Genomic DNA, 22,779 nt, shown 5'->3' with positions numbered 1-22,779 from the left:
CACATAGAAAACGTTCCACACAGAAAATGTCACATACAGTGATTGTAGCCATTCTCATAATCTCAAATTTACTTAAGAATAAAGAGAATTGTTTGTAATTTTATTTTTACTTTATAATTATTTCTAATTCTTATTAGATATTATGATATTTTTTATCCTTTGCTTGTGTATTCATTCACATTAAAACTATGCATCTAAATTATTAAGTTAAAGGCATACATGACGCCTAAACTTGAATGCTTAAAAGAATATGAAAAAAAAGAGAGATAAATAAATCAATTAACCCACAAAGTAAACAAAAAAGAAAAAAAAAAGTGATGTGATAGTAACATAATTGGAACCTAAACTTGGCATAGGGAAACATCCAATTTATTATCTAATTCAACATAAAAACTAACAAAATTCATGCATAGTAAATTTGCACTAAAAAATTATTCACAAAATTCATGCATAAAAAAGGAATAAGCTTGCAACAGGAAACACACATAATAACATGCCCCTGTAGTCGATCAACAAGGCAAAAAATGCGAAGCTAGATCAACAATGCAAAAAAAGTCATGAAAATTGACGTTTTTGGTACAATTTTTTGTTACACCTTGTGAGGATTAGAGACGAGAGAAGAGAGAAAAGAGAAAGAGAGGAACAGAAAGATGTGCACTGCTCACGGTTATTGAGTCATTACAGAATGTATGATATATGTAAGTTTATGGGCCTAATGGGCTTTTTAACTATATTGCCTTTACACTCCCCCTCAAACTTATGGGAGAACAAAAGTGAAGCCTAAGTTTGTACATACAGCTTGAGAAGGAAGGATAGGTGAGAGGTTTTGTGAAGATGTCAGCTGTCTGCTCCAGTGAAGGTATATGTTGGACTGATATTTCTCTTTTCTGCACTTTGTCTCTTACAAAATATAAGTCTAGTTCAAAGTGTTTAGTCTTTGAGTGAAGAATTGGGTTAGCAGCTAGAAGTACTGCACTAAGGTTATCACAATATATCTTTGGAGTTCTTATATTTGGTACTCGAAGTTCATGTAGAAGATTCTTCAGCCAAGTAATTTCTGCAGTAACAGCAGCTAAACTTCTGTATTCTGCCTCTGTTGTGCTTCTTGAAACAGCTTGTTGTTTCCTAGATGACCAACTGACTGGATTACATCCTAGGAAGACACAAAATCCTGTTGTTGATTTTCTGTCATCAACATCAACCCCCCAATCTGCATCACAGAAAGCAGAAATGTGTAAGTTGTTGGATTTTGTCAGAACAATACCTGTGGTAGCAGTTCCACACAAGTATCTTAGAATTCTCTTCACTGCTTGCCAATGAGTGGCCTTCGGTTCCTGCATAAACTGACAAACTTTGTTAACAGAAAATGATATCTCTGGCCTGGTTATAGTGAGATATTGCAGGCTACCCACAATTGACCTATATAAACTAGGATTTTCACAAGGATCTTTGTCACTATTGGTCAGTTTTAGGCTAGCTGTCATGGGAGTTTTAACAGGTTTAGCAGTGACCATGTTTGCTCTTTTTAACAGATCATTGATGTATTTAGTTTGAGTTAAAAGAAGAGAGTTATTAGACATTTGAGTAACTTGTATGCCTAGGAAATAATTTGGAAAGCCAAGATCCCTAACAGGAAACCTAGTTTGTAAGTGAGTTACAACAGAATCTATCTCAGTTTGTGATGAACCACTTATGATGAGATCATCAACATAGACCAATATTAATATAATATTACTAGTGGTAATCCTGAAAAATAAAGAGCAATCAGATTTAGCAGAATTAAAACCAAGAACAGAGAGAGTATCATGAAGTTTTTGGAACCAAGCCCGAGGGGCCTGTTTTAAACCATATAGAGATTTTTGTAACTTACAGACCATGTTCTTGTCTCCATTTGTAAATCCAGGAGGTTGTGTCATATATATAGTCTCTTGTAAATCTCCATTAAGAAAAGCATTAGCAATATCAAGTTGTCTTAAACTCCAATTTAATGATAATGCAATAGTTAAAACAGTTCTTATAGTAATAGGTTTAACAACAGGACTAAACGTTTCAGTAAAGTCCAAACCACTTTGTTGATTGAAGCCTTTAGCCACAAGCCTGCTTTGTGCCTATTAATGGTGCCATCAGCATTTGTTTTGACTTTGAAGATCCACTTACAGCCAACCAAGTTAGCTCCTGCAGGTAGATGAGTAAGAACCCAAGTCTTATTGTGAATTAGAGCATTATATTCTTGATCCATAGCTTGTTTCCAGTTAGGAATGGCTAAAGCCTCTTTGATGGTTTTGGGTTCCTTGAAAGGATCATGCAACTTTTTAGTTGAAGTGGTGACTTCATAGGTTTTTGGTTTGAAAATGCCATGTTTGCTTCTAGTTATCATAGGATGATTATTGGTAATTGTTGGGGTAGGAGGCTGTGATAGTTCTGTATGAGGTAAGTTTTGTTCATTTGTGGTGAGGTCATTACTACTTAAGGAAGTTGGTGGTTCAGGATTTTGAGTGACAACAGGTGCAGGATTATTTTCAGCAATTAGAGGAATATATGGAAGAGAATCATGTGCAAGAGATGGAACAATGAGAGTAGAGGATTTTACGAAATCAGGATTACTAGCAAAAGCAAAAACAAATTCATTAAAAATTACATGTCTAGAGATATAAATTCTACCCGTTGAGGATAAACACATATAACCTTTATAAGAACTATTGTATCCAAGGAACACACATTCAGAAGTTTTAAAGTCAAACTTATTTTTGTTGTATGGCCTTAAAAAAGGGTAACATGCTGAACCAAAAACCTTCAAATCATTATAAGAGGGTGATTTTGAAAAAAGTTTTTCTATAGGAGTTGAAAAAGCTAAAGTTGGTGTAGGCAATCTGTTAATAATATGGACAACAGTGTTAAAAGCCTCTCCCCAATATTTTAAAGGCATGGAAGCATGAGCAAGTATACTTAACCCCGTTTCTGTTATATGTCTATGTTTTCTCTCAGCATTGCCATTTTGTTCATGAATATAAGGACAGCTAATATGATGTAGGATGCCATGTTCTTGCAAAAATTTTGTAAAGGCTATATATTCTTTGCCACCATCAGTTTGTATGCATTTGATTTTGTGATCTAATTGATTTTCTATCATGTTTTTAAAATGTATGAAACATGTTAATGCTTGAGACTTATGCTGTAACAAGTAAATCCAAGTATACTTAGAATAAGCATCAATAAAGTTCATATAATACCTGCTTCCATTAGAGGATGGAATGGGAAAAGGTCCCCACAAGTCACTGTAGATCATTTGCAAAGGAGCAGTAAAAGTAGTTGTAGAGGAAGAAAATGGCAATCTATGTATTTTACCATAACAACATGCCTTACAAACAGAAAAAGTTTTATTGTTTGGAACAACCAAATTGCACTTAGACATAGCATGAGTAACACTTCTTACATTTGCATGTCCTAACCTGCCGTGCCAAAGTCTATATAAGTCTTCCTTATTACTACTGTTTAAACCACTAATTAGTGAGTTACATGTTGGCACAAACTTAATATTCACAATGTTGAGATCATCAAAAGCATAGAGACCATTGCGAAAATAGCCCTTCATGAGAACATCTCTAGTTTCCTGGCATTTAATATTGCATGTATTAGGATGAAATTCAAAAAACACCTTATTATCTCTAGCAAATTGAGACACACTAAGCAGGTTTTTGGAAATAGATGGCACATGCATTAACTGATTCAAAAATAAAGGCTTAGCTGACTTAGAGGGATAAAAATAAGAATTACTAATGTATTGTATGGAGGAAGAATCTCCATTTGCCATTTTCAGCTTGGCCTCACCTTTGTAGGGTATCTTACCCATGAGGTTGGATGCATCAGGGGTGACATGGTTTGTTGCCCCGGTATCCGGGTACCAAGATGGATCATATAATGTTTCTGGAACAGCCATTAATGCTGACATATTTGGGTGGTCATCAAGATTAGCCTCAGCGTTCATCACCTTGTTTTGAGACTCTGAGTAGGGACTTTGTTGTTGAAAAATTGGATTATCATTTTGAAAATTTGGATTAAATCTGTGATAGCACTGGAGAGCTGTGTGATCAGGTTTTTGACAAACTTGACATTGCACCTTATGATAGCCTCGACCATTGTTTCTGCCAAAACCTTTGCCACGACCTCTGTGATTGCTTCCTCCACGAAAATTTTGGGGATTCTTGCTATAAAACCTAAATTCTTGATTCTTGCCAAATCGATTTTGAAATTGAGCCATATTTGCTTGAAGAGATTGCATTGCAAAACTATTAGATTCTTCTTTCTTTTGTCTCTCCAAGCGACTTTCAAGGGTAGCTAGGAGAGTTTCAATCTCGGTAACGGTATAGGGGTCAGTGCGGGAAATAATAGAGGTAACAAGAGGGTTGTATTCACTTGAAAGCCCGTCAAGAATGATGGAGATGTGTTCAGATGGGTCAATTGGGGATCCAACAGAGGCTAGGGTATCAACAATTTTCTTGATTGATAAAAGATAATTGTTGAGAGAATCGGTTTTACGAATACCTTTGAGTTGGGTTTTCAATTGACATACCTTTGCGCGGGTTTGAGATTCAAAGTATGTGTGGAGAGATTTCCAGATTTGGTGAGCATGGTTGCAACCCACCATACGAACATGAAGAGTAGGAGACATTGAATCAAGAAGCCAGGTATATACAATTTGATCTTGTTGCTCCCAATTGGCATAGTCGTCAGAAATCTTACCAAGAGCCATAGCTTCGTTATCTTTGAATTTGTTGGGCATGCCACCATGAGAAGAAAAATCGATGAATTGTTGTAACTTGAAGGATTTGATGGTGCCTGAAGCCTGCATCTTCCATGTGAGGAAGTTTTCATCATCAAGTTTGACTGAGACAGGTACGATTGTTTGGATTGCGGAAGCTGTTGAAGAATTCATTGTTTGCCCCAAGATCTTACTGCTCTTGATACCATGTGAGGATTAGAGACGAGAGAAGAGAGAAGAGAGAAAAGAGAAAGAGAGGAACAGAAAGATGTGCACTGCTCACGGTTATTGAGTCATTACAGAATGTATGATATATGTAAGTTTATGGGCCTAATGGGCTTTTTAATTATATTGCCTTTACACACCTGAAAACATTAATAGTATTAATGTTTTCTGAACAAATTTTCCTTCAATTAAAAATGTCACTCCTATTAACGTTTTGCTTATAAATATTCATGTGGTCAAAATAATTTATTTTAGTAAATTATTTTTTAAATAATGTATTTATGAAAATATTAAATTTTTTAATTTTTTCAGACCAAAAGACTAAAAAATTTGTTCAAAAATTAAAAGTGAAAATTAATAAAAGCTTAAAATCTAAAATATAATTAACCTTTATATTTTATATGGACGGTTAAAAAATATTTGGTAACAATTAATGAATAATAAATTTTTAATTTCAGTGAAATTTAAAAATCATACAATAAAAATATTTAAATTAGATTATTAATACTTGCACCAAATGTAAAAACATAATCTATAACTACTGAAATATCCTGTTGTAAGTTGTATATATTTTCATTCTTTTTCAAAATCTTGTATAATTTTAATCAATAATTTGGAATAGATTTATAATAAAAATAAGGGTGTAAAAATATTTTATACCGACTTTAAAAAGCAAGTGAAACACAAAAGTAAATGTTAACATAAATTTAGTATAATTTGTCTCATTCATATAAGTGCAAAACTTTTAAGTAATAGGGGAGCCACGACTCCCCAAACTTTTTAAATTTATATATATATATATATATATATATATATTTATAAATTTGAATATTATATTTATATATTATTATATTATTAATTGTAATAAAATTAAAAAAAAAATTGAAAGTATAAATCTATTTTCTCTTTCCCAGTTGGCTTCTCAAACAAGCCTCCAATTCTCTAAAGCTGAAAAGGATGTACATAGTGAATAGATAGAGTTAAAGCTTGGTCCATACATTCCCATTCTCCAAAATCAAAACCCCTTAAAACAGTTGCATTAAGAGGAGGTGCATACCAATTGTATTTTTGGTGAACATTTAAGGCTATTATCTTTGGTTGGGAGGTGAAAGCAATGAATAGGTGTTGCCAATTTATCATGAACAAAGTTAGTAAAAGCAGATGGACACTCATCACACCCCATAATCAAAACCGACAACATTTGCCTCTTTAATCCTTCTTACTCATTGAAGGAACCGATTTTAAATGTGAGAAAGTGGTATTTTTGTATTTAGTGTTGATTTTGTATGTAAATAGTGTTGATTTTGCATGTCTGTTATATATTGGGCACACCAAACTTGTACCATTACTCTTGTGTTTTTGTTTTTGTTTTTGCTTTTGTGTCTCCCACTCGTAGTGTTGCCCCGTTCGCCCTCTCATTCAGGAACGAATGTTGTTGTATTGAATGTGAATGTGAATGATGAATGAATGCTTGATTCATAGTTTTAAAAATCGCACTGATTATCAAATTGGTTAGGATATTGAATTACCAAATTTCATTCCTCTGTTAAGTAAAGTAGTAACTTTGCCTACTTATGAATTACTTGTTGAAAATGTTGAAGACTTTGGTTGAAGTAAACTAGTAGCTTGTTCAGGTGCTTACTAAGAATTCAAGAAAATTGAATTTGCTCAAAGTTTTGCATAGCTAGCTTGAGTAATATATAGTGTTGCCTATTTAATTATAGTAGTATATTGGTATGAGTTTTGGTATGTTTTGCATTGTGATAATTGTGAAGATAATTTTTTTCCTTTTTCTATATAGGTGGAAGGTGATAAATATATATATTAAAAAATTATGATAAAGAGTAAAAGAATTGATTCTTTTTTCAAGAGGAAGACATGTGAGAAAGATGAAAAAAATGCAACTTGTACATCAAGTGAACTTGAGAAATTTCCCGAGAATCCAAGAATTGAAGAAAATAAGAAATAACTCTCAAAGGTTCCTAAAGTTACATATAATGAATTTGAAAATTCTTTAGAACGTGATCTGGGGAAATGCCCTCAAATTTGGCAATAACCACCAAATCAAACGGATGAAATACGAAGGACTTATCTAAAATGAGGTTCATATCAAATGCAATTAGAAAATTATCCTTTGTCTGGTAAAGATGATCATCCAAGGAGATTTTAATACACTTGGTTTAGCATATTTCCTTCATGGTCAGAGTATTCACCTTCAAAAGATCTTATATATTGCTTACCTTGCTATCTTTTTAGTAAAAAACCAAGCCGACACCTTGGTTCAAATGTTTTCATAGCTACAGGTGATTGAATTTGAATTCTAATTGGCAATGAGTTGATTTTCATCAACAAGTTTTAACTTTGTTGATTATTTTTTCTACAAGTTTTAAAAGTTGGAGGAAAGTTAATAATGGAAAGAATTGTGCTTTTCTTAAACACATTGGGAAGAATCCTTGCTCACCACACAATAATGTAGTGAGAGCTTGTCAAGACTTGTTGAATCAAAATTGTTATATTAGGAATGTTTTTCATATGCAAAGCTTAGATCAAATTATGAAGAATCATTTGCGTCTCAAGACTTCAATTGACATGGTTCGTTATTTATCACTTCAAGCTTGTGCTTTTAGAGGCCATGATGAAACTAGTGAATCAAGGAACCAAGGTAATTTTCTTAAGATGATAAAACTCATAGCACGATACAATGATGAGGTTGCAAAAGTTATGTTGAAAATGCTCCATATAATTCCAAATATACTTCCCGTAAAATTCAAAAAGAGATATTGAATATTCTTTTTAGTAAAGTGAAAAATCATATTCGTGAGGGAGTTGGGGATTCCAAGTTTTGTATAATTGTTGATGAAGCTTGTGATGAATCAAAAAAGGAACAAATGGATCTTGTTTTGAGATTTGTTGATAAAAATGGTTTTACACATGAGTGGTTTTTTGATATTGTGCATGTTAAAGACACTACAACATTAACTCTGAAAAATGAATTATGCGTTGAACTTTCTCAACATAATCTTAATGTTTCTAATATTTGTGGTCAAGGGTATGATGGTGCTAGTAATTGAAAGGAGAATGAAATGGATTACATGCATTATTCTTAAATGATTGTCCTTATGCATATTATGTTCATTGTTTTGTTCATCGGTTACAACTTGCCTTGGTTACTGCATCAAGAGAAGTTATTCCAATTCATCAATTCTTTTCAAAATTGAATTTTATTGTGAATATTGTTTTCTCTTCTAGTAAGTGTCATAATGAGCTACAAGCTGCCAAGTTAGATGAAATTGCATATTTATTAGAAATTGATGAGCTTGAAACTGGTAAAGAGGCAAATCAAATTGGTACTTTGAAACAAGTTGGGGATACTCGTTGGAGCTCCCATTTCTCTTCTATTTGTAGCTTGATAAATATGTATGATGCAACTTGTTCGGTTCTAGAAAAAATTATTGTTGATGGATTTACTTATTCTCAATGTGGGGATGCTGATAATGCTTGCAAAAACTTGACCTCATTTGAGTTTATATTGATCTTGCATTTGATAAGAGAAATTATAGGGATAACAAATGTTCTTTGTCAAGCTTTACAACAACAATCTCAAGATGTAGTTAATGCTATGCATTTAGTTTGTTCTATAAAAGCACTTATTCAAAACTTGAGAGAAGAAGGTTGGGATAAGTTATTAAAAAAAGTGACATCTTTTTGTGACAAACATGATATTGAGGTTCCTCAATTTAGCACTTCTTATGTAGTAAGGCAAGGGTGCTCTTTTCACCAAAAAGATCATATCACAGTGGAACATCATTTGAGAGTTGAAATATTCTTTGACAATTGATAAGCAATTATAAGAGCTGAATTGTAGATTTAATGACCAAGCAATGAAGTTATTAGCTCTAAAGCGAATTTTGAAGTTAAGTCTTTTTCAAGATAAGAGAGTATTAAGAAAATTAATAGTCATCCATAAAAAAAAAAACTTTCAACAAAAAAGTTACAATATTAAAATCAAACCCTAATCCTTACAAATCAAAGTTAATATCGATACAATTAATTCATTAAATCTTAAAAAAAATATTTTAGGGGTCTAAGAGCATCTCCAATGGAGATTGCTTATAAGCAATTTCCTATACCACATTACTGCCACATCAGCTCTAGCTCACTTTATGGGTTGCTTAAATTTTAGCAAAATTATTTGAAACAATTTTGTTAAAATTTAAACAACCCATAAAATAAACCAGAACTAATGTAATAGTAATGTGACATAAGAGATTGCTTATAAGCAACTTCCTCCATTAGAGATGCTATAAGACTCATCCTCATGCTTGGGCCGGCCTTAAGAGTGTGTGTAGTACTGCAGTGTGATGATTTGTGAAAAGAATGCTACCTCATGCGCGTGTGATAAAGGAAATGTGTGGTGTAAAGTGTGCGTGACAGCGTGAGGTCCCCTAATACAAAATTTGGCGTTTCCAACATTTAAATCATTTTAATTCATTACTAATTTTATAGTTTTTTATTTTTAATTATATTAATTTGATGATAAAATTTAAAAATTCAAGATTAATGAAATATAATTTATAATTTTTTTCCTAAACAGGCCTTTAGATCTGAGAATCGCAGACTCAAGCCCAAATCAGAATTAGACAACAATTTTTCAATCATTCTACAGTGTTTCCTTGTTGCGTTAATTAGTCAACGGTCCAAGAGTAAGAACCAGAGCCTATCCAAACTATTGACATTTATTTTGCTTAGACACGTTTAAAGGCTAAAATGCTCTAATTACTCAATTATTATATATATTTTTTAATCAACTTCTAAATTAAGAAACAGATATGCACTAAAGAGTTGTTGAACAACAAAATTTCAAGAATTTCTGCTTATACTATGGTAAACGAGGAGTTATTGAATTTATGAGCATAATAAATGCTTACAAGTAGCGATTTATCAAGTTTGTCGTATCCACGTAATCGACTCTCTCTCTCTCTCTGAAAAGTCTGAACCTTCCTTGCAACGCAGAGCTGTGTTGGCAGGTGCTCTCAACGTAACAGAAATTCACCTCTTCACGTAACCCCAAATCGAAACCCTAACTAGCGATTTTCACGATGGCGATCTTGTTGGGCGAGATTCTTCAATCCGTGGAGCTATGGCTGAAATTGATCAAGAAGCCGCAGCCGCAGGCGTATGTGAACCCTAATCTGGACCCCGTTTTGTTGGTGCCCGGCATCGGTGGCTCCATCTTGAACGCCGTTAGCGATGGCGACGATAGCGAGGAACGCGTTTGGGTTCGCTTTCTCAACGCCGAGTACAAGCTGAAGACCAAGCTTTGGTCGCGCTACGATCCTTCTACTGGTAGACCTGATTTTTGTTTTACAGAAATTAAGCACGTTGGAATTTGACCCAACGATGGTTGCTCATGTTGCTGGTGAAACGTTTTTTGTTGTTGTTGTTGTTGTTGATGATGATGATGCTATCTATGTTCTGGAGGTGTTTTCTGACTGAAGAAAAATTGAATTTATAAATGTGATTAGAGTATGTCTTTTTTTATTTTTTATTATTATTATGGAAAATTGCAGGTTTATATGACGAAATGCAAATTGTTCGTTTTTTTTTTTTCTCACTTAGCAACAATTAATTGATTATTGCAATTAGACGGGAAGAAGCCTTGTGATTGAACAGGGGGCAGTTGTTTGGATAAATAGCTTAGTTGAAGTTTTTGTTTGATTAGAGTTTCGCTCCACATGTTTGGTTTAGCATTTATCAGTATTTGATCCGCGTCTAGCTATAGACATGAAAATGTCACTTGACTCTTGTATTTGATGTGCAAACAAACACAGGGTAAGTAAAAGAGCTTATGGGAGCTACTGTCAAAAGCTTAACTAAATACCTTCAATTTTTAACTTAAGTGCTTGTATGATAAGTCCAAACAAGATCTGCAGATGCTCTTCTGAGTGCCCCTGAATTGTATTGTTGTAATCTTATGTATCATGATGTATCCAAGATTCTGTGCCTGCCCAGTTTATTTCTTTCTTCATTGAAATAATGTGTATTAAACTGAAGAATGTGCTATAAGAATCTTTGAATTTGGTGGTCTTAACATCCCCAATAATCTATTTTGAAACCAGGAAAAACTCTGACCATGGATCCAAATTCAACAATTGTGATTCCTGAAGATAGGCATGGACTCTATGCAATTGATATTTTGGACCCTGATTTGGTATGCCTTTTTTAAGCTGAGTTGCTCGAACTGCAATGCACCAAGCAATTTATTAATGAGTCCTGTATAATTCTTTTGAGCAGATGATTGGAAGTGAGTCTGTGTATTATTTCCATGACATGATCGTTGAAATGCGTAAGTGGGGGTTTGAAGAGGGAAAGACACTTTTTGGCTTTGGATATGATTTTCGCCAAAGCAACAGGTAACTAATTAGTTTAAAACCAGAGCAGTATAACGAATCTTTCAAGTGAAGTCAATTCCATAACGGTGAAATTAAAAAAATTTAAATTATGAGATAATTTTATGTCATCCTTCTGCATGAAAAAACTTATTCTGTTTCATTTGTATATTGGAATTAATTCTTTTGTAAAAAATTTACCAAGTATTTTTATAATTTATTATTTTTACAAAAGGGTCAGTTTTCTAAGGAAGCTATTAGCTGCTAACCAGCATAGGTTGAAGTAACCTGTAATTGTGCTAATGATTTTTCTCTGACTGTTGCTTCTCCAATGTATCTTTTAGCTAGTGGTATGCTGGTCTTTAACATGCATTTACTCTCAAACAAAATGGAAGCAATTTTTCTTACAATTGCTCTGTTTATTATCATTTAGGTTACAGGAAACAATGGATCGGTTGGCTGCAAAATTAGAATCAATTTATAATGCTGCAGGAGGGAAGAAGATAAACATTATAAGTCATTCCATGGGGGGTCTTTTGGTGAAATGTTTCATGTGCCTGCAAAGTGATGTAAGACATCTGTTAGCTTCTCAAATCAGTTTTATTTTATGTTGTTTCCACTTTCCATTTAATCTTATCATTTATATTTGTCAATTTATGGTTTATACACTCAACATTGGAATTTAACTACCGCTGATACATGTCTACATTTCTGTTCTTGTCCTCTCCAGGTTTTTGAGAAATATGTTAAGAATTGGATTGCAATTTCTGCACCGTTCCAGGGTAAGTAATTCTATTCTATATTTAACAGAAGTACAGATTAATAATTAAGAATAGTTGATGAATGGTTCTTTTAGCATTTCAATGCAATTTATGAAGATGGGTCTATTAGAAATTTGTTTTCCTTATTTAATCTATTTGAAGAAGACAATGTCATCTCTTCTCGGCAGGCTAAAATAGTTAATGGGAAAAAAATGTGCATAAAAGGATTTTTTAAATATATATGGAGAAGTGTTAGATCAACTCTCTATCGTTTCACTTGATGTTGACCTAATTATGATTTGAACTTAAAACAGCAATGTATAATTTAATAGTTTGCTTTTGTTGCCTTCTTGTGTTTGCTTTTATATCATCTGTATTGTTTTAGATAGTTACAGAGGTTTCTTAATCTGTTTTTTTTTTTGCCATGGAAAGTGCATAATGGTACATTTGTACTTGAACATTGTTCTGCAGGTGCTCCAGGATCCATAAATTCTACCTTTTTAAATGGAATGTCTTTTGTGGAAGGATGGGAACAAAACCTTTATATTTCCAAATGGAGCATGCACCAATTGGTACATATCAGTTATTTTTGTCTTCTGGATTTTTGTTTTGAATCTGTTTATTAGTACTAGCAACACCTATTATGTGACTTTGTAAAGTCACAATAATATGTGTTGTTTCTGATATTTTTTACAGATCTTTCATTTCAGGAGCCGAGTATTTATACTTGTATGTTTTTAAACAATGTAAAACTTTATGTTTTGGACTTTCTTGGTAATTTATCTTTAAGTTCCAATGATGGGAATTGACAGTAGTGCAGGTCGATTTAGTGTTTATTAACAAGTATGAAAAAATAGGGAAGTACGGATGGGATCTTCCACAACTAAAGGGAAAACCCAAATTGCTATGTTAATTGTCACATGTCACAATCATGCTTCTGAATTCTATGGTTATACCAGAAGAAAAAAAAATCAGTGAGATAATACTAAAGGAAAAAATATATATAAAGATAGTTTTGGTGGCTGTTGTTCACAGTTTTATACATTTTTTTTTTTAATTTGATCGCGCTTTCATCATGTATGATCTTTTAGTATAGACTAAATGATTTTGATTTTCCGGTGTATGTATTGTTGGATGGTCTGCTTTCTATTTCTATTGATTGTGCTACTTCCCTGTGCAAAAGATTATTCAATTGTAATCTTACTTTTTTTTTCTTAGCATGTACCTATCTTGTTATGATTCATTTTGTTCCCTATTATCTTTTTCAACTTTTGTTATTTAGATACCTTGATATGTAGACTTATTTATCAAAGCTTGTTCCGTGTTACAGCTGATTGAATGTCCATCAATATACGAACTGATGGGCTGTCCTAATTTTCATTGGGAACATATTCCTGTTCTGGAATTGTGGCGTGAGAGACATGATTCAGATGGGAAACCATATACTGTTCTGGAGTCATATCCACCACATGATAGCATTGAGATTTTGGAGCAAGCTCTTGTAAATAACACAGTAAGTTACCAGTGTAAACTTGCTCAGCATGCAAATTAGTGGAACTAAGTTAAATTTGAGTATCATTAATATTTCCATGAAATTGAATGTATTGGAGTTTAAAATTTGGTTTGTGGAGAATTTAACCACTATTACATTCTACAAATAATGGTTAATGGATGATTTGGAATGGCAGAAATTATAATATAAAGACAGTCTTTTTAATATCTAGAGCTGAACTTGGAACTTAACATAGTCTCCACTCTCTCCTAGTTTAAACATTTTTATTTTTGTTTGGGGGAATGAAATGGAGGATTTCTTGCTTTCACATGCTTTAGAATTCATTAATACATTTGTCTCTGCCCTTCAACTTGGAGATATCTATATGTGATCCAGGTTAATTATGATGGTGAGGATGTGCCTCTGCCCTTCAACTTGGAGATATTGAAATGGGCAAACAAAACATGGGAGATTCTGTCTTCTGCCAAACTTCCCCCGGATGTTAAATTTTACAATATTTATGGGACCAATCTTGAGACTCCCCATAGTGTTTGGTAATGCCTCTATCAACTCTTTTGATGGTACTATGTTAACCTAGAAATGGTCTTTATGAAGTATAATAAGAATAGTCTAGTGAATGCATGTAGTTATTTATTATTCTTTTGGAAATATGTGATCATCACTTTACACAACTATTATTCTGCAGCTATGGAAGTGGGGACAAGCCTGTCACTGATCTGCAACAGCTACGTTATATGCAGGTCAATACATTTTTATTTTATACATTGAAGAAAAGTCTGCGAGTTTTCCATCTGCATTTTGTCTGTCTTTATTTATTTTAGTAATTATTGAACTAGTCAATAAACTGTGTTGATTAAGGGAATTAGTAAATGTAAGTGCTTAGTTTTTAAAGCGTGCGAGACTTGTGATATGTTCTGACTTTGGAATGTGCCAACCTCTCCTCTTCATAAACTTTATATCACTAAAAAATAGGATTCTTCTAGATAGATGCACCCGATTTCTCTTTCCTTTCCTTTTTTCTTCCACTTTGTGTAATCATTTCAAAATACTTGATTCTGTTATTGCCACACTTGGTTTCTTTTCTCTCTACTCTCTAGTGTGATATAGAAGTATAGATTTCAGTTGAATATATATTATGCTAAATATGTGTAAATTATTTTGGAATTTCCCCACTCGTTTGGTTAGTGGTTGCCAATGCTTACTTTATTTTATTTTCTTAATATTCAGGCCAAACTAGTCTGTGTTGATGGAGATGGAACAGTTCCAATAGAATCAGCAAAGGTTTGCTAATTACCCTATATACTATCTTTTGTGCAATTGATGACTAGTTAAATCTAAATCTAAAGTAAATACAAATTTTCCTCGTATTGGGTCAATCAACTAGCATTAGTGTTGGTAGTTATTGGGTTAAAGTCCAAAATATGTTTTGATTCAACCAAAATGCAGGCTGATGGTCTCAATGCGGAGGCAAGGGTTGGAGTGCCGGGTGAACATAGGGGTATCCTTTGTGAGCCTCATGTATTCCGGCTTGTCAAACACTGGCTAAAGGCTGGAGATGCCGATCCCTTTTACAATCCTCTCAATGATTATGTGATTCTACCTACTGCTTTTGAAATGGAGAGGCATAAAGAGAAGGGTGTAGAAGTAGCATCCCTTAAAGAGGAATGGGAAATTGTTTCCAAAGACCAAGATGACCATAGCAATACAGCTGATAAAATGTGCTCCATATCAGTTTCACATGAAGGAGCCAATCAATCTTATTCTGAGGCTCATGCTACCGTCATTGTTCATCCAGCCAATGAGGGTATACAGCACGTTCAACTGAATGCCTTGGCTGTTTCAATTGATGCCTCATGAATCATTCTGTTGAAGTGTGAGTATCGTGGAGGGAATGCTTTCAATATAGTTGATTATGGTCGACATCTCTTGTATATAATGATTCGTTTGATGTTGCTGTGTCATATTCCTCCCTGTTTTATGTATCATATAAGTGAAGTGCATGTGTCAAATATGAAAATGAATACCATCTTTACATTCTTATCTTACTATGTTAAGATTGGTATGCTATGTACAAATTCTTGTATATAATTGCTATTTATTAGACTTCACTTTTACCAGTGTGTTCGGATACACGTTTTGAATTAAAAACAAAAATCACTTGTGTAAGCTACAATGGGGAATTACTCTGATTGACACAGGAAATCACATCCAAAATGTCAGAACTTGTTTTCCTTGAGTCAGGCTTGTGACTTCTGAATGAAAAAAAAAAAGAAAAAAGTATTGGGAGGTGTTTTCCTTTAAATGTTTACTTCCTTGAAGATGGATTAGGCGGGATTTAAAGTAGTCTATGGATACCCAAATTAACTAAAGGGAAAATGAAATGTGTTGGACTTGGATACTCGAATTAACTAAAAAGGGAAAATGAAGATGTGAGAACTCGAAATTTCATTATATAACTCGGTCTCTTCATAATAAAGACGTGATTGAAACTATAACTATACTATAGTGACTTGTGACATGGGCAAAGCTTGTGTTTTCGACTCATAAGGTTGAAGTTTTTTTAGGTGAATTGATGTATTTGAGATGGATTGTTGACTTGCTTGAAGTGGACAACTGGTTTAAGATTGAGCTATTGGTGAATGTTAAATGTTGGCTTTTGTATTTTTAGTAGATCGAAGTTTGTGATCTGTTCAATTGTGTTTTAGTGAAGCTAAGATCATGGAAATGGATGGATGATGTATGAAAAATTACTTCCCCACTCAAGTCAATGCGAATCTTAAGTGACAACGTATATTAAATGCTTGCTTGTTTTAATGACGTTAGTAGAATTTATAGGGGGTTAGAGATGTGCTAGATTTCCTGAAACATGGACTCGAACATTCTTGAGGGCAATTATACTCTATTATGGTATAGCAATAGGTAACTTCACTCTAAGATGATGTATAATTTACTTTTCACATATTATATTTTCATTTTTTAGATATCAACTTTAGTCAACATTTGAAATTTTTTGGTTGATATTTACTATTACATTATGATTATATTTTCATTTTCCAGATATCTGACTTTAGTCAACATTTAATTTTTTTTTTTTGATATTTACTATTACATTAGGATAACCCATTATATGGATTGATTCACAAGCCCAATCTAGAAGGGTTGTCTCTAGGTATGGCAATGAGACGGATTTTATGTTTCTTGCTTTTGCCCCGCATATTTAAACTACCTTTGTCCTCATACTCGTTGGGGACAAAATCTGAGTATTCATCCTTGTCCTTGACAGGGTTCAGGTTTCCCTGCCCTACCCTTGTCCCCGTGCCTAGACCTTTTTTTTTTGTTTCTAATAAATATAAAAAAAAAATTAAAAAATAAAAGAAAAATAAGATAATGCAAATTTTTACATTCTTTTTGACCAAAATGCCTCTCGAATAGTTTAAATAATATGTAAAGGTAGTTTTGTAATTATATTATTAAGCGGGGTAGGGCAGAGGTGGGGGTGGGAAAAAATCCAAACCCAATCAACAAGAATTTTCTTCATCCAAATTGAGGTAGGTTCAGACGAGGATCCATGAGGTCGAATTAGAATGTCATGCCTAATTGCCTCAACATGCTTGGAGACCACATATGTTGAGTTGTGAATCTATTTCTATTTTTTTGACATCCTTGCACGATTTTGGATGATGTGTAGGTCGATTGTTGCATACTTGTTCATTTATATTTGGATCAAGTTGTGAATTTATAGTGAGATATGTGACATTCTAAACCCTAAACCCTAAACACCTTACAGTTTGACATCGATTTTGGCTTCTCGTGAAAGTTTAATAATCACCATCATATTTCGTGTGATAATCATAGTTTTGAATTTGCACTAAAATACTATTTTGCCTTTAAAATTTCCTTTAAAATATCACATTTACATGTATAAACATTCTTGATATACAATGTTCACCTTTTGTGATTTGTCACCTCAAAGTTGTTTGCTCTTGGTGCTTCTCGTTAAGTTCATATGCCATTTTATCTACATATATCTCGTTTTCTTGTCTTCTTATCATTATAATTACGATTTACAAGATTATAAAGAAATGATAGTGGGAGTTTCAACAACGGTATATAGTTATCTTTCTCCAAAGTCATACCTATGTATTATCATTCCTTCTCTTCAGGAAACCATGATATTAATATATTCTTTTTATAAAAACTTATAAGAGAACAAAATAAAAAAAAATGGAAAATTCCTTTTTCAATTGATTAAAATTAGTTTATGAAATTAAAATCAAAATTTATATCAATTTAGAAGAACTTTATTTTATTTTTTCTTTTGGTTTTTATTTTTAATCTTTTAAGTGTTTATACTTTATAAGGAAGTTTATTCAATATTTTTTTTATTTGATTATATTTAAATAGATAAAACAAATAAGAAAAAAGGAAGAAAAAGAAAAGCGAAACTTAATTTTAGGCTAAGTTGGATGTTGAAAAACACCAACTTGCTATATATTCTATATAGAGTTCAGAGACCAGAAATTCGAAAAGGATACTTCTGCATGCGTACATGGCAGAGGGTTTATTATATATAGCTTATAATATTCTATATCTCTTAATTAGTTCTTTGGTTTGATGACAATGCCTTTGATGATTAGCCCAGTCTTCCACATGCCACCTTCATATTCATACATGAAGATCTTCATCTCACCAACATCTTTCTCAGATGCTACAAATTCTCCCACTGGAATCTCTACCCAACTCTCCCTTGACTTTTCCAATAAATTTTCCTTGTGTTCTTGTTTCTTTCCTCCAGGAATTTCAAGTCTAACATTTATTGGAATTTCCCACCCCTCATTAGCCCCATTTTTCAACATTACAATAAATGACACTTGATATAGAATTCCTGGTGAAAGCTTTGTGGTGTCAAATTTCCCTTCCACTTCTAGCCAGCATACCCTTTTCAGTTCAGCCAACTCTGTCATTGTGCCACTGCAACATCATATTTATTTCACTTAGGCTTTTTTTATCAGTAAAAAAATTACAAAAACAGTAACAAAATTCAAATTTAATGACCGATTTTTATTTGTAGTAAAACTCTTGATAGATTGGTGTAACATTTTTTGGTAAAACCAAATTGTTATAACAAATTAACTTATTTTAGAGAAAGGCTTTAATCATAAAAGTAAACCTAACTATTAACGTTTTCGCCTCTTTTTACCTTGCTTCTTTCTGTTGTACCCATTTCCAGTAGATTGGATTTTCTGCCCAGGTGATTGAGAGTGCTCTTGCATACAGCATGAAACAGTTACTGTTGGACCTCTTATCTACCCAATATTTCTACGTACAAATAATGATAATCATTAAAAAGTGTACTCTTAAATCTAGATTAAACTCTGTAGCAGAAAAATCAAGGATAACTCAAGTAATCATAAAGAACAAGAATGCCTAGCATCTTCCTATTATTTATTTTTATATTTTTATTTATAATTGTAAAACAAATCCAAACTCTCGCGAGACATTTTTCCATAGGAACTTGTGCATCATAGTGAGTCCTATTGTGTACTAATATTTTAACATACAGCTTTCAACTCCTTATTAATTAATCAATTAATCAAATAAGACTTCAACATGTTCATTTCTATATTTTTTTTATCATAGGAATTTGAAATAAAAAAAATTAATATAACATTATACACAGATTACTTATCCAAGCTAAATCCTTATGTTCAATTTTATATAAATAGCTCATAGGAAGGACAAGTTCAACTTTTAACCTATGGAGAAAGGGAGAGTGAAGAAAGAAAGTTTGAAACTATATATTAGAAAGTGAATTAGGTGATTATAACCAAATTTAACCTTACGAAATCCGTGTATAAGGCGAGTCCTTACTTATATATTTTAATTTTATTTTTGATTGATGTGAAACTTGAATTTTTATTTTTTATTTTTTGATAAAAAACAGAATAACATTGAACTTGCCTTTGTTTTGTGATCTAAGAACACCCCAGCATATAGCAGATCAAACAGCTTTCCCCTACTGCAAGATTTATCAACCGGTGAGTCTGCATCCTTGAGTATATGTTCATAGTTATGTGGCATCATGGATCCAGTCTCATTGGATTTAACAGCTCTGGCATTATTATCTACTACTGCCTTTGTGCTATTACTCTTGGAGGGTTTTGTGTTTCTTCCAGGAGACAACAACCATGTTTCCCTTTTGGTGGTTTCATGTGGCTGATGGTGGTGCTGTTGTAACTGTGCCTGAGGTTGAGGTTGAGGTTGTGATTCTGATTGTGATTGTGATTGTGGCTCTTGCTGTGATTGAGTAGCACCCATTCTTCTTCCTCTTCTGTACGTTTCTAATGTTCTAAATAATATAACTTAAGAGCTGATTCTATTAGTTCTGATCCATTGTTAGTGCTTTCTCTTTTATTATTCTAAAGAATACGATGCTTTATGATAATGACGAATTGTTGTACGGTTTAATTTTTTAATGATTAAATATGTTTAGATTTTGTACATAACAAAATATAATACTTTTTCCCTTTTTTTTGTTTTTTTAATAATTCGTTTCTTGATTACTTCTCATTTGTGAAAATGTATGAGATGTGGTCATTATTTTCAGTCATATGAAATTGTTTACTTCTAATTTTCATTTATGAAAATAAGGATCACGTATGAAACATATCTATATACGAGGAGTCGAAATCAAATAATTTATATAAATAAGGTTCTCTGGTGAGGTCATGGTAGTCACGGAAACAGAGTAGCCGTACAAGAATGGCGTCGTCGTTAGCTATAGAAGTTCCTGTTGCATTGTCCATGGTTTGGTTTCGGATGGAAACCATGTGTGGCCACAGGATGGTTTCACCTAGCTACAAGAAAATTACCATATAGTGACACACACTCTATAGTGACACTATACATGTCATTAAAAATTACTTTTACTTACATAATAACTACAATATATGTTGGTATATTATTAAAAAGTGTGGGTATAGATTACAATGACACATAAAATATGTTGTTAAATTTCATTCAAAATCAACACTAAAATTGTGTGTAACTATATGTCAAATAGACATATACCTACATATATCGTACCTATAATGACACTTTTTGTATGTCACTATATGTTACATTTCTTGTAGTATCGACTCCATGGTGGACGCCAAATGTTCTTATCTAGATCCCGTGGATGTTCCTAGGGGGTGGCATCCTTGTTGCTCCACAATCTAAGGGGAGAGCACCTACAAAGACACTCTAATATTCAAATTAGAAAGGGGTTTAGGCGAAGAATTAGGGTAAGGTTAGAAAGATACCTGAAGTCCATATATATGTATGTTGATTGTGTAATTTAAGGATATACTCTTGTATTGTCATTATGAAGTATTCTCGTGATTGCATATGAGATTTATTGTGTGAATTTGTTGCTCTTTAATGTAGTGTTGGTGTTGTTGTACATAGTGTTTCATTTCACGATGGTGAACAGAAAGCCTAGCATGGGTGGTTGGATGAGGTTAGCTCGGTTGAACAAGGTCAGCTTGAGCTGGACGAGGTAGTGTGGGCAAACTGGGGTGATTAGCTCGACTTATTCAAGGCAAGTGGTACATATGTCTCTTGAACTCCAAGTTTATTAGGATGAAGGAACTAGAAGAGAGGTCGTTTTTGGTTCTTTATTCTAGTTGTGAGATGAGCAAGTGAGAGTTGTTATGTTTTATTGAGGTTGATTAATACAAGTGGTATAGAGCGCATTTGACCTAGTTATAATAGCTTGGTATAATGTGTCTGAATTGGATGAACAATCACTAAAATATTTGATTATAGTAAAAAAATGTTAAAAATATAGGAATAATAAAAGTATTATTATCCACTAAATTATATGTATTGTTTAATTGTATATTTATTCAATACAAGAAAAATGCTAATTTTTTACGGTCAAAATTCGTCAGAAACAAGTATAATTCGTCGAAAATAGAGGATTTTTAACAAACATAAATCCATCAGAAAAAGAGGTGTCGGAAAAAAAATATCCATCAAAAATAATTTATTCCGTCGGTAATTCTCGATCGATATATCTGTAGGAACATCCGTCAGTAATTTTCGATGGATAAACATCCATCGGTAGTTTTTTACAGATATTTCTGTCAAAAATTTTTTACGGATATATCTGTCGGAATAACAAAATTGATTTCCGATAGAAAGTTCCGTCGAAAATATTATTTGAATGTTTTTTTTTATAAATTTATTAATGTAACTAGTTGACATTATTTTCACCTGTTTAACAATATATATAGATTGATAGAAGTTTCATCAAAATAAATTTAAAAGACAACACTAATGTTTATATCATAATAATAATCCAACACTAACATATGTTAAACAATTCATAATTCAAACATCATATATAATTTAAATAGATTCATATTTTTCTAATGCTAACTAATAATCATCATAATCAAGATATTCTTCTTGATTTTTTCCTTGGTCATCTTGTTATTGTTGTTGTTCCCCATTTTGTTGATCTAGGTTGGCATTTTGTTGTTGACTAATATTTTGAATGATGGTTTGTGCTTTTGTGGGTAAGAACTGCATATGACAATTGATTGAAACTATTGCAACTAACGAATAAGCACATCATTTTCTACAAGTCGTTGTTTCAACTGAACAATGTCTTCTGTGTCATGTGAACTGCTACAAAATGTTTTCCTTTTAAGCTTGAGGTGACTGCTATGTGTATCTTTAAAATCACAAGCAAGGTCTCCAGCTCTATACAATCACCCCTTAGTGTTCATGCCACCAACTGCCACAAACCAAACATTTTTTACAGATGAAATTTATGACAAAATATTAAACATTTTCGACAGAATAATCCGTCAAAAACCTTCTCTCGAAAATCATGAAATTTACAATGGATTAATATCCGTCAACAAATTCTGTCAGAAATTTTAACATTTTCGACAAATATAAATTCGTCGATAACATTAATTTTTCTACGGATTTTTTTTCTATCGATAAAATTCTTCAGAAATTTAAATTTTTCGATAGATTCGTATCTGTCAAAAATTTACATTTTTCTTGTATTGATTACATTCTTACATTATATTTAATAATTATATTTAATAATTATGTATAAACATTATTTCTTAT

General features: G+C 32.6%; 4 protein-coding genes across 4 annotated transcripts; 2 read left to right on the top strand and 2 right to left on the bottom strand.

Moving 5' to 3' along the window:
* Positions 1-728: 728 nt before the first annotated feature.
* Positions 729-4,933, bottom strand: LOC109801358 (retrovirus-related Pol polyprotein from transposon RE1). Its single transcript, XM_083071997.1, has 3 exons — positions 3,231-4,933; positions 2,165-2,603; positions 729-2,108 (listed from the first exon to the last, which is right to left on the bottom strand). The coding sequence occupies exons 1-3, from the start codon at positions 4,931-4,933 to the stop codon at positions 729-731; spliced, it is 3,522 nt and encodes a 1,173-aa protein (XP_082928123.1).
* Positions 4,934-7,537: 2,604 nt separating this feature from the next.
* Positions 7,538-8,822, top strand: LOC145956405 (uncharacterized). Its single transcript, XM_083071996.1, has 3 exons — positions 7,538-7,646; positions 7,760-8,033; positions 8,234-8,822. Exons 1-3 carry the CDS (start codon positions 7,538-7,540, stop codon positions 8,820-8,822), a joined length of 972 nt encoding a protein of 323 aa, XP_082928122.1.
* Positions 8,823-9,836: 1,014 nt separating this feature from the next.
* LOC109789039 (alpha/beta-Hydrolases superfamily protein) lies at positions 9,837-15,761 on the top strand. The gene is made up of 11 exons (XM_020347937.3): positions 9,837-10,330; positions 11,104-11,195; positions 11,279-11,397; positions 11,807-11,942; positions 12,104-12,155; positions 12,606-12,706; positions 13,465-13,647; positions 14,023-14,180; positions 14,333-14,387; positions 14,875-14,928; positions 15,094-15,761. Exons 1-11 carry the CDS (start codon positions 10,084-10,086, stop codon positions 15,502-15,504), a joined length of 1,608 nt encoding a protein of 535 aa, XP_020203526.1. The 5' UTR covers positions 9,837-10,083; the 3' UTR covers positions 15,505-15,761.
* A 2,310-nt stretch (positions 15,762-18,071) lies between these two features.
* On the bottom strand, positions 18,072-20,021 carry LOC109798316 (lectin). The gene is made up of 3 exons (XM_020358538.3): positions 19,609-20,021; positions 18,848-18,966; positions 18,072-18,618 (listed from the first exon to the last, which is right to left on the bottom strand). The coding sequence occupies exons 1-3, from the start codon at positions 19,963-19,965 to the stop codon at positions 18,246-18,248; spliced, it is 849 nt and encodes a 282-aa protein (XP_020214127.1). The 5' UTR covers positions 19,966-20,021; the 3' UTR covers positions 18,072-18,245.
* Positions 20,022-22,779: the final 2,758 nt, after the last annotated feature.

Source organism: Cajanus cajan, chromosome 3 (genome assembly GCF_000230855.2).
Source record: "Cajanus cajan strain Asha chromosome 3, NIPB_CcT2T_4, whole genome shotgun sequence".
Taxonomy (NCBI): Eukaryota; Viridiplantae; Streptophyta; class Magnoliopsida; order Fabales; family Fabaceae; genus Cajanus; species Cajanus cajan.
Note: the sequence above shows the minus strand (reverse complement) of the source record. Positions and strands in the feature narration are given on the sequence as shown.

What these genes read in the sequence shown, in the direction of transcription:
- LOC109801358 (XM_083071997.1), bottom strand. Translation starts at nt 4,933, where the DNA reads ATGAATTCTTCAACAGCTTCCGCAATCCAAACAATCGTACCTGTCTCA. An exon ending in CCATCCTCTAATGGAAGCAG is followed by an intron (nt 2,604 to 3,230) that starts GTATTATATGAA and finishes TGCTTTTGCTAG; the next exon opens with TAATCCTGATTTCGTAAAAT. An exon ending in TACCTGCAGGAGCTAACTTG is followed by an intron (nt 2,109 to 2,164) that starts GTTGGCTGTAAG and finishes CACCATTAATAG; the next exon opens with GCACAAAGCAGGCTTGTGGC.
- LOC145956405 (XM_083071996.1), top strand. Translation starts at nt 7,538, where the DNA reads ATGAAGAATCATTTGCGTCTCAAGACTTCAATTGACATGGTTCGTTAT. An exon ending in TAGTGAATCAAGGAACCAAG is followed by an intron (nt 7,647 to 7,759) that starts GTAATTTTCTTA and finishes AAATTCAAAAAG; the next exon opens with AGATATTGAATATTCTTTTT. An exon ending in TCTAATATTTGTGGTCAAGG is followed by an intron (nt 8,034 to 8,233) that starts GTATGATGGTGC and finishes TTTCTCTTCTAG; the next exon opens with TAAGTGTCATAATGAGCTAC.
- LOC109789039 (XM_020347937.3), top strand. Translation starts at nt 10,084, where the DNA reads ATGGCGATCTTGTTGGGCGAGATTCTTCAATCCGTGGAGCTATGGCTG. An exon ending in ATATTTTGGACCCTGATTTG is followed by an intron (nt 11,196 to 11,278) that starts GTATGCCTTTTT and finishes TCTTTTGAGCAG; the next exon opens with ATGATTGGAAGTGAGTCTGT. An exon ending in GAGACTCCCCATAGTGTTTG is followed by an intron (nt 14,181 to 14,332) that starts GTAATGCCTCTA and finishes ATTATTCTGCAG; the next exon opens with CTATGGAAGTGGGGACAAGC.
- LOC109798316 (XM_020358538.3), bottom strand. Translation starts at nt 19,965, where the DNA reads ATGGGTGCTACTCAATCACAGCAAGAGCCACAATCACAATCACAATCA. An exon ending in TCTTAGATCACAAAACAAAG is followed by an intron (nt 18,967 to 19,608) that starts GCAAGTTCAATG and finishes ATTTGTACGTAG; the next exon opens with AAATATTGGGTAGATAAGAG. An exon ending in GTACAACAGAAAGAAGCAAG is followed by an intron (nt 18,619 to 18,847) that starts GTAAAAAGAGGC and finishes ATGATGTTGCAG; the next exon opens with TGGCACAATGACAGAGTTGG.